This window comes from Crocodylus siamensis, unplaced genomic scaffold, assembly GCF_052110815.1.
Source record: "Crocodylus siamensis isolate JL-2025a unplaced genomic scaffold, ASM5211081v1 HiC_scaffold_534, whole genome shotgun sequence".
In the NCBI taxonomy this organism is placed as follows: domain Eukaryota; kingdom Metazoa; phylum Chordata; order Crocodylia; family Crocodylidae; genus Crocodylus; species Crocodylus siamensis.
This window is the reverse complement of record NW_028324942.1, coordinates 357-10,883: the sequence shown is the minus strand read 5'-3', so window position 1 is coordinate 10,883 and position 10,527 is coordinate 357. Positions and strand designations below refer to the sequence as shown.

The 10,527-nt window shown below is 54.4% G+C and overlaps 1 protein-coding gene across 6 annotated transcripts; it reads left to right on the top strand.

Moving 5' to 3' along the window:
- Positions 1-520: 520 nt before the first annotated feature.
- On the top strand, positions 521-10,309 carry LOC149851674 (uncharacterized). Of its 6 annotated transcripts, none has more exons than XM_090030504.1 (4): positions 521-2,389; positions 2,583-2,679; positions 4,960-5,151; positions 7,768-10,309. In XM_090030504.1, the coding sequence occupies exon 4, from the start codon at positions 8,387-8,389 to the stop codon at positions 9,383-9,385; it is 999 nt and encodes a 332-aa protein (XP_089886630.1). In that variant the 5' UTR covers positions 521-2,389; positions 2,583-2,679; positions 4,960-5,151; positions 7,768-8,386; the 3' UTR covers positions 9,386-10,309. The 6 variants fall into 6 exon arrangements, with proteins under 6 accessions (XP_089886630.1, XP_089886629.1, XP_089886632.1 ...); XM_090030503.1 differs by having other exon boundaries at positions 521-2,408; XM_090030506.1 differs by lacking the exon at positions 2,583-2,679.
- The last annotated feature ends 218 nt before the right edge of the window (positions 10,310-10,527 follow it).

The following is a 10,527-nucleotide window of genomic DNA, read 5'->3' as shown; positions in this document are numbered from 1 at the left end:
CTCGGCCCGCTCCTTGCCCCGCACCGGGGAGAGGGCAGAGCCTGCGCAGCCCGCCCGCGCTCCGGGCCCAGGGAGACGCCTCGCTGCAGGCGCTGGGCCGTGCTGAGATGCCCCGCACGAGGCCCGTGGCCCTCGCTCCCTGTGCGCTCGGGGCGCTTTGTTCCTGTGCCGCAGGCGGGAGACAGCCCCGGCCCTGCTTTGCCCCCGCAGCAGTCACCCAGGGCTCCTCTCACGGAGCCATGCCTAAACCACGTGCCGCTGGTGACAGGCGACCCGCGGCGTGCGTTACCTCCCGCCAGCTTCTCCCAAAGCCGCCTGCCAGCAGCTGCGCCGTCCGCCTGTGCGACACGCTGCCCTGTTGCACCCCTGGAGAGGACGCTGGCCCCCCTCGCGCGAGGAGACCGGGCATCCTTCCACAGCTCCCAGCAGCGCCATAAACTGCGGGGGAAAGCAGGATCCCTGCAAGTACCCAGCCAACTGTCTCTGTCTCCCCCAACCACTGACCTCCCTTGCCAAGGGTGGTGTGGAGATGGAAGGTTTTAGACACTGGTTTCTGTAATAAGACATTTGGGTGTGTCCTGGATAGGTGTGAACAGCCCTAGTGGATAAAACACCAGCTTGTGTTGTCAGAGTTTTGGAGTTTGAGCCCCGTCTAGGGTGACATTGGCTCCCGAGTGTCAAAAGGGGAAAAATAGCCACCCTTTGTTGATTAAAATCTGAGGGTAGACTTGGAGTAAGAAGTACCCGCATGTCTAACTGCATCAATGGGCCTGCCAAGAGGAAAGGCAATGGCAAGCCTGTAAGTGAAGGATTTCCTTTTCCAAGTGGGGAGAAGAGCATGTGCTCACCAATGCCATAGACAGCTGTGCTCTGTCTCGTCACAGAATTGCTGGGAGGAAGCTCACGATAGTGCAAGCTATGCTCTGCCTGCAGGTGTTTGGAGAGAAGGGGCTCTTTGTTTAACAAAGCATCAAATCCCCTGATGCACAGTGCCCTTGACAGACGGGCACATTCGATGACACCTAGCTAAATGCACTACTCCATGTGGGACTTAAACCCACAATCTCTGGCTCAGGAGTCTAGCACCATCACCTTCAGGCCACCAAGGTTGAAAAGTCCCAGGGAAGCAGGAAAAGGTCTTTTTCCCTCTACTTGCAACTGTCTCTGCAAAGGACATGGACCCCTTCCTCCACACACCTCAGAGCAGGGACTGCTAAGCTTTTACAAGCCATAGGCCCGAACAACTTGGTTCCCATCCAACGTGGACCACGTGGCTGCAGCCGCATGTCAGTGGCAGGGACTTCTCCCTGCCCGTGCCCAGGCCAGGCAGCCGGCAGTAATGAATCAGCTCCATGGAGTCAGCACCTCCTCGGAGTCACGGGGTTGGAAAGGACCATCGTCTTCTACTCGTACAACCGACGCAAACGCAGGGCGCGCCGGATGCAACCCGCCCTTCTCCTGGCACTACCCCAACTCTTGAGACACCTCCAGTGAAACAAATCCCACCGATTCCCAGGGCAGCTTGTTCCCTGGCCCTGCTGTTATGACAGGGAGGGAGTCTTACTGAGCTACTGTCCACGTCTGCTGGGTGCAGCAGAAGCCAAGTGCCGATGACAGCCTCTGCAATGGGGGAGAGCACTTCTCTTCCCTCCACTCCATGGCAAACTTTCAAAAAGCAGTGCCTGCCATCATGATCCCCCAGAGCCTCCTTTCTCCAAGATGACCTTGGCTGGATCTCCCAGCCTTTCCTCGTATGGCTGCACTCCACCCGCTTGATGCACAACACTTACCTTTGACCCAGGTTTCACAGACAGGACGCTCTCCTCTGTGATTCTGGGATGTTGTGACTAGATTGGAAGAAGTCAGGGCAGGGTAATACTTCAGAAAGTAGCTCCAGCAGGGAGGCATACACTTCTCCCTAGCAGCCGACTTCATCAGAAGCTATGACCATATTGCTGAGACTATCTTCTGAAGAAAGGCTGGAGAAGAAGAGCCTTGAAGCATTTTGTGGTCCCTGCAAGTTGTTGACTGGAAATAGCAGCCTGCAGTGGCTTGCTTCAGTGACGGCTCCTGAATGACCAGAGTGCAACCTTTGATGCTGAACCAGGCACATCATTTTATAAAACTATCAAATAATGCACTGACAGTCCTGGGACTTTTTATGCTGACACACTGTGAACTTGGAGCCAGTGCTTGATCCCCCTTCACGTCACAGGAACGTGCCCCCCCGGACTTGATGCCAGACACGATGGCAACAGCAGGAGGCAGCAAGGACTCCTGCAAACACTGCCCAGGCTTTGCAGCATGAATTCAGGAACGTGCGTCTTGTGCAGGGGCCTGTGGGGACAAAACTTCCGACTACAGAGGAGACAGCAGGGACCTGCTGAGGGTAGGCGTGCAGCTGGCAGGTTGGACTGAATTTTATGTTGGCTCGCTGGGGGCGGAACCTCAGGCCCTGGGTTCAGGTCTTCAATGTGGCCATTGTTGCTTAGTTGGTTCAAACATCTGCCTTGTGAAGAGGGGATCCTAGGTTCAAATCATGGAAATACCTGCTTTTTTCCCCACCTTTTACCACAATGCAGAGTTGTGATTGGGCCAAACGAAATCTTAGGAGGTTCAACTGGCTGGGCAGCAGCTCTGCTGAAAAGCTTCCCAATCCTTCAATTTCTCTCGGAGCAGGTGAGTCTGGAAGCTGCCCAATCCTCCAATTTCTCTAGGTCACACTGAATCTGAGCCCTAACCTTCAGCGGACCTACTACTCTCCCCCCGGCCCAGATTGGTGTCATCTGCAAACTTGCTGAGGGTTCACTCTGTGCCACTGTTCTCTTCTATGTTCACTCCTGCTTTTCCTTTTCTTAAAAATGGGCACTGTGTTTGCCCTTTTTCAGTCATCCAGGACCTCTTCTGATCCCCATGAGTTTCATAGATTCATAGATTCATAGATGCTAGGGTCGGAAGGGACCTCAATAGATCATCGAGTCCGACCCCCTGCATAAGCAGGAAAGAGTGCTGGGCCTACATTACCCCAGGCACATCTAGCCTTCGCTTGAAGACCCCCAGGGTAGGGGAGAGTACCACCTCCCTTGGGAGCCCGTTCCAGACCGTGGCCACTCGAACTGTGAAGAAGTTCCTCCTAATATCCAATCTAAATCTGCTCTCTTCTAGCTTGTGGCCATTATTTCTTGTAACCCCCGGGGGGGCCTTGGTGAATAAATACTCACCAATTCCCTTCTGTGCCCCCCTGACGAACTTATAGGCAGCCACCAGGTCGCCTCTCAACCTTCTCTTGCGGAGGCTGAAAAGGTCCAGTTTCTCTAGTCTCTCCTCGTAGGGCTTGGCCTGCAGGCCCTTAACCATACGAGTGACCCTTCTCTGGACCCTCTCCAGATTATCCGCATCCTTCGTGAAGTGCGGCGCCCAGAATTGCACGCAGTACTCCAGCTGCGGTCTGACCAGCGCCCGATAGAGGGGAAGTATCACCTCCTTGGACCTATTTGTCATGCATCTGCTGATGCACGATAAAGTGCCATTGGCTTTTCTGATGGTTTCGTCACACTGCCGACTCATGTTCATCTTGGAGTCCACCAGGACTCCTAGATCCCTTTCCACTTCCGTGCCACCCAGCAGGTCATTTCCTAGGCTGTAGGTGTGCTGGACATTTTTCCTCCCTAGATGCAGCACTTTGTATTTCTCCTTGTTGAACTGCATTCTGTTGTTTTCTGCCCACTTGTCTAACCTGTCCAGGTCTGCTTGCAGCTGCTCCCTGCCCTCCGGCGTGTCCAGTCTGATCCCCATGAGTTTCTGCAAACTTGGACAGAGTACATTTCACTCCCTCATCCAAGTCGCTGATGAAGACTTTAAAGAGTATCGGTCCAAGGACCGAGCCCTGCGGGACCCCACTGCCCACACCCCTCCAGGTCTAAACCGACCCATCCACCACGACTCTCTGGGTGCGACCCTCCAGCCAATTCTCCACCCACCGGACTGTGCAGTCATCCAAGTCACAGCCCCTTAACTTGTTCACCAGTATGGGGTGGGATACCGTATCAAAGGCCTTCCTGAAGTCCAAGTATACGACATCCACCCCTCCTCCTGCGTCGAGGCGTTTTGTGACCTGGTCATAAAAAGAGACTAGATTGGTCAGGCATGATCTGCCTGCCACGAACCCATGCTGGTTTCCCCTCAGCATAACTTGCCCTGCCGGGCTCTCACAAATGTGAGCCTTGGTAATTTTTTCAAAGACTTTGCCAAGGATGGAGGTGAGACTAACTGGCCTATAGTTACCCGGGTCCTCCTTCCTCCCCTTCTTGAAAATGGGAACCACATTGGCCCTTTTCCAGTCCTCCGGGACTTGACCCGTGCGCCACGAGCGTTCAAATATTCCCGCCAGTGGCTCTGCAATGATGTCGGCCAGTGCCTTCAGTACCCTCGGATGGAGCTCATCCGGGCCTGCCGAGTTTTCAGAGATCATGGTCAGTGGCTGTACCATCTCACCAGCAAACTCATTTGGCCCCCTCGGGGACATCTTGTCCAGCCCTGTGAACTGGTATATGTCCAGCTTTTCTCCATAGTCCCTAAGCAAAAAATGGAAGTTGGCCCTAGGACTCTACAGCATTTGCCTATAAAAGAATAGATCCTAAGAACGCCTTGTCAAGGGGGCCTACCAGAGACGACCTGAGCAGGGTGCAGGGCCTGGGGCAAATCAGCCTGTGTGGGGCCCTGCCCTGGGACACGAGGATCCCAGCGGAAGATTCGGCAGTGAAGGGAGGGGGTGGGGGGTGCCGAGCAGCTGGACAGGAAGCCCACAGCAGCGCAGAGTCACCACAACCGCTCTGCCGATTTCTGCAGGTCCCCCACAAAGCGTGGGGTCTGGGGGGGTTGCCCCAATTTTCCCCCACCCTAGGGCCTGCCCTGGCATGTACACTAGCCAGTCAGCTGGAAATGTCCTTTCCTCTCTAGGTATTGTAGAGAAGGCCAGCCAGACAGCTGGGATCAGGGAGTCGGAGGGACAGAAGCTTGCATTCACCTAGACCCATCACCTGCTGAAACACAGAATGATGCCAACTGCACCCTGCAGCACCAGCGGATTTATAAGGCGGCCCTTGGGTAGGCTTGGCTGTGGCACTGTGCGCGCGTCTACACATACAGCAGGTAAAGTATTGTGCAGTAAGTGATTTTTAGGGTGGTGTTTACATGTGAAGGTGTTCAGCACAGTAATGCTGTGTGTGTACTGACTTGGGACAAATTTGGCATAAATTTGCTACCTGCATCATGCAGGTAGCAAATTTATGCCCAAGCCAGCATATGTCTTCATGGTTAATGCACAATATGGGCGTTCATGTGTAGACGTGTGCCCGTCCTGGGCAGTAACTTTTGTTACGAATTATGCTCTTAAAGCGATGTGCAGTTTGCTCTAGGCTGGGGCAGTGATCACGCAGAGCAAGTATCCAAAGCCAAATTCAGAATCTTTATTCACTCGAGCGAGGTACCTCTACAGAGAGGGACCCCGCCTACTAGTTATAATACTTTTTTATACTTTCTAAGGGCATAAGCGTTAGTTCGTGATTAGCTCGTGCTCCCAATCATCTATTAACTAAATCACTATTCTGTCCAATCAAGCGGCACCGTGGCCGTGAACACCAAAGTTTAACTCTCGTGAATTACATGCCCCCTATATTTTGTCTCAAGATGTTTCTTTATCTAACAAAAACAAACCGTGCCCGACTTTCAAGGTTCTCCTGTTGACGAGTCTTCCCTGTTGACTGGATTCAGCTAGTTTCATATCTTATCAGTCACCCTCACACAGTACCCCTTTTCCCTCCACGCCGTCTCATAAGTGCTGCGTCCACTTTTATGAAACGGAGGCGAAAGGACAAAGAAATGGTCTCACTTTTAGCATTACAAAGCCTTGCTTTAACCCTACAAGATTCATATACAACACCTTCAGTAACTGTGCAGCTACCTAGATTACTATGCAGTAAATGTGCATGTTTAGACATGTCCTGTAATATAGTTTCATAGTTTGTAGGGTCGGAAGGGATCTGAGCAGATCAAGTCCAACCCCTGCCTTGGCAGGAAAAAGTACTGGGGTCAAGGTATTTGTCTATCCAGCAAGGTGTTTGTCTAGCCACTGGAGGCTGCGTTTGTGGCACTGCAGCAGGGACCACCTCATGCTGGCCAAGACCAACCTGCAAACTGCTGCAGGTATTGGAGCTTCCCTGCTTTGCAGGGAGCTTGCAGCATCTGCCTCTGCTTGCTGCCCCTGCAGCGGGCCAGACCTGTGCAGCCAGGAGCGCTCATATTCACTCTCATCTTCCACTAACTTGTGTGTGTTTAGGCTGAATCCAGGTGGCCGACCACACATCCGAGAAAAAGGCAGATCAGCCCTGGACTATTCATTCCTGAAAGAGCCAATGTGAATGGATCTGGGAGAGACCTGGGCAATCTTCATGCTCATGTGACAGCCATTCCCAGATGGCAGGATATGCAACCATGGGTTTGAAATGCAGAAACATGAACTCTCAGGGGAAAAATCTTTCTTAACGTCAGAGCAGCAGGGCTGAGGAGAAGGGGCAGGCCAGAACTATAAAAACCCTGGGTAGAGTGGCAGTGACAGTCAAAGGGGAAGGAGCGCATCCTGGAGGGAGAGGCTTGGTGAGTGGTCCAACGGTGGGAAGAAGGGAACAGAAGCCCTGGAGAGACGGCAGCTGCACTGCAGCAAGGACTGTAGCCGACGGTAGGGAGCCGAAGTAGGAACCCTGCAAGTATAGGCTGACATGCTGCTTTCCCTAGTCACATTTTTTTGGTGGCAGTTATTACCCATGGATGGGGCTGTTTATTTTTTTCTTTTGGTTATTGAATAACAGCGGTGGTTTGGGTGAGGCTATTAGGGGAAGGAGGAGGCCTCATTATGGGGCCCACTATGGAGTGGGGACCTGGTGCCAGCAAGGGTGTGCCTTCTGGAGGCACAGACCCCAGCGCCAGCAAGGGTGCGGCTTTTGGGGGTACACAGGCCCTGGTGCCAGTGGGGGTGCAGGATTTTGGGTTGCACTGACCCTGGCAAGTCACCCAGGGCAGTCTTAAAAAGGCGCAGTCTTAAAAGGCTGGGGAGATCTGGTGCACCTGAGGTGCAATTTTTATCTTGTGGGTTTTTTTGTTTTCCTTTGGACTGAGAGGGTGCAGGTTTGAGGTTGTCCCCTGGCTTTGAAGTTGTGATCCCCCTGCCTATGGGGCCAGTGGCCAGGCTTCTGGGCCAGGGCTCCAGACTGGAGCAGGAAAGGGAACCACGAGCCTCAAGACACCGGAAAAGCCTAGAGCCTTGGAGTCAAGCCCTGTTTGGGTTTAGACAGGGAAGCCTAGCTAGAGAAAGACGGGGGTCAGGCCCATGTAGATGAAACCTACAAAATACCATAAGCAGTCTCCTGCTCACAAGAACATCAGCATAACATTACCCCATGGTCCTAGTCCATGTGGCACTAACGATGCGGCCAGGAGGAGCCCTGATGGCCTGATGGAGGATTACCACGCTCTGGGGTGCGTCCTGAAGGAGATGGGCGCACAGGTGGTTTTCTCTTCTATCCTGCCAGCGAGTGGATGAGGTAGACGGCATGAAACGTGCATCGCGGAGACCAACTGGCGGCTGCAGGAATGGTGCTTCGAGGAGGGCTTTGGCTTCCTCAGCCACGACCGGCACATCACGACGAGAGACATGCTGGGGTGGGACGGGCTCCACCTTTCCCCTAAAGGTAAACGTGTGTTGTCTTCTAGGTTGCCGGACCTCCTCCGGCGGGCTTTAAACTAGGCTCGTTGGGGGAAGGGGAAGATGAGGGCGGAGGAAACATCAGACTGCCAGACCAAACAGCGCCCACAACTACAGCCCAGCCCAGACCAACGAGCGAAGCGAATAAACAGGTAAGAGAGAGGGGCCAGGGTAACGCTGGGATTAGGGGGTCAGTACACACACCCACAGGAGGCCTCAAACGCCTCTACACAAACGCTCATAGTATGGGCAACAAGCAGGAGGAACTCACCCTCCTGCTGGCTGACACCAGCCCGGACATAGTGGGGATTACGGAAACGTGGTGGGACGCAACGCATGATTGGGCGGTGAATGTCAAGGGCTATAGGCTGTACAGGAGGGACAGGATAGGAAAGAGAGGTTGGGGTGTGGCGCTATATATTAAGGAGGAATACACATCCTCATTTAATTAGCAAGGAGTCAGGGGAGGGGCACTCTGAAGTGCTTTGGGTTAGAGTAGGAGGCAGTCGAGGGGAAAGGGACTTAACGGTGGGAGTCTACTACAGACCTCCCAACCAGGGAGAAGAGCTTGACCAGGAATCCTTGGGTCAGCTCACAGAGGTAGTGAAGGCTAAGGATGTGGTAGTCATGGGGGACCTGAACCTCCCGGACATCTGCTGGGAAGAGCAGTCAGCCAGGTCTGACCGCTCACGTCGGTTCTTGGCCAGAGTGCAGGACCTCCATCTCACCCAGGAGGTGAACAGCCCCACCGGGGGAGACGCCTTGTTGGACTTAGTGCTGGCCACGGGTGATGACCTGGTGCGGGGGCTGCAGGTGCTCGACCCTCTGGGCGATGGCGATCATCGCCTGCTGGGATTCACCATCCAGTGCAAGGTGGCAAAGGCATGCAGTAAGGCAGCGGCCCTAGATTTTAGGAGGGCAGACTTCAACAAGCTAAGGAGGATAGTTGGGGAAGTGCTGAGGTCCCGGAGGGGAGGAGAGCCAGGTGTCCAAGGAGAGTGGTCGCTCTTCAAGGAGACGATCCTCCAAGCCCAAAGGAAGGTAATCCCAACACAGATCAAAGGGAGCAGGAGAGCACACAAGCCTCCGTGGCTCACCAAAAGCATCTGGGAATGTCTCCTTGCTAAAAAGGAGGCTTACACCCAATGGAAAGAAGGGGTCATCACCAGGGAGGACTATTCTGTAGTTGCTCGGAGATGTAGGGGGGCAGTTAGGAAGGCCAAGGCAGAGATGGAACTGGGACTAGCTTCCCAGATTAAGGACAATAAGAAGTCCTTTTTTAAATACATAGCGGGTAAAAAGAAGGTCCCGGGTAATGTGGGGCCCTTGCAGGACGCGTTGGGAAACTTGGTTGTCACACCAGACGGTAAAGCTAACATGTTTAACGATTTCTTTGCCTCCATCTTCCTAAGTAGGGACCAGGACAGCCACCTCCCTGCTGGGCCCCCCTCGGGCCCTGGGGGAGGCACACCTAGGCCAAGGGTTAGTGAGGATGTAGTTAGGGAGCTTCTGGAGGGGTTGGACGTATTCAAGTCAGCCGGCCCGGATGATCTCCACCCTAGAGTTCTAAAGGAACTGGCCGAGGTCATTGCAAGTCCCCTGGCACAACTTTACGAGCGCTCGTGATGCTCTGGACTGGAAGAGGGCCAACGTGGTCCCCATCTTCAAAAAGGGGAGGAAGGAGGACCTGGGAAACTATAGGTCGGTTAGTCTTACCTCGATCCTAGGCAAGCTGTTCGAGAAAATTATGCTGGCACACATCCAGGAGGGGCCGGCTGGGGACTGCATGCTTAGGGGCAACCAACACGGGTTCATCAGTGGCAGGTCCTGTCAGACCAACGTGGTGGCCTTTTACGATCAGATCACCAGATCATTAGATGCAGGGGTAGCAGTGGACATCGTCTTCCTGGACTTCCGGAAGGCTTTTGACACTGTCTCTCACCCTGTTCTCATTAAGAAACTGGGGGGCTGTGGTGTAGACACCCACACAGTCAGATGTGTCGCCAACTGGCTGGAGGGCTGCACCCAGAGGGTGGTGGTGGATGGGTCCTTCTCAACCTGGAAGGATATGGGCAGTGTGGTCCCCCAGGGCTCGGTCCTTGGGCCTCCACTGTTCAACACCTTCATCAGTGATTTGGATGAGGTGTGCAGTCAGTCTCTCACAGTTTCATAGTTTCTAGGGTCGGAAGGGACCTGAGCAGATCATCCAGTCCAACCCCCTGCCATGGCAGGAAAGATCTGGTCTCCCATGGGGGTGAGGTGTTTAAGATGCCAGTTTAAGACCAAAAAGGGTCCCTTCAGACTGGGGGCCAGGTGAGCACACTTACTGTGCCTGACCCCTTCAGCCTTTTGGTGCCGATTTGCAAATGGTGCTAGGACAGCAAAGGGAGGTGTCCAGCACTGGGTACTTCCATTCATCCTGGCAGACCAGGTCCCAGAAGTGCCACAGTCCCTCCCCGTATGTATGTTTCCAGTGGAATCCTGCAGGGTTCAGTTCTTGGCCTTTCACCCCTAATATTTTTGTCCAGGACCTGGGAGAGGACTATGGAAGAATCCTCTTCCAGCCTCCAGCTTTTAGCAGCTAGCACGTGTGACGCGCCGGCAGGGAGGGAGGGGGGCGGGGCCGTGCGCAGCTCCCAGGAGCCCCCGCGGCGGGGGAGGGGCTGCGGGCGCGGGCGCTGCGGGAGCTGTCCCGGGTCTGCCCCTTCCCGCAGCCGGGACCCCGCGGGCGCGGGGCAGGAGGGCTGGCGGCCATGCCACCCCCCGCT

What these genes read in the sequence shown, in the direction of transcription:
- LOC149851674 (XM_090030506.1), top strand. Translation starts at nt 8,387, where the DNA reads ATGGGGGACCTGAACCTCCCGGACATCTGCTGGGAAGAGCAGTCAGCC.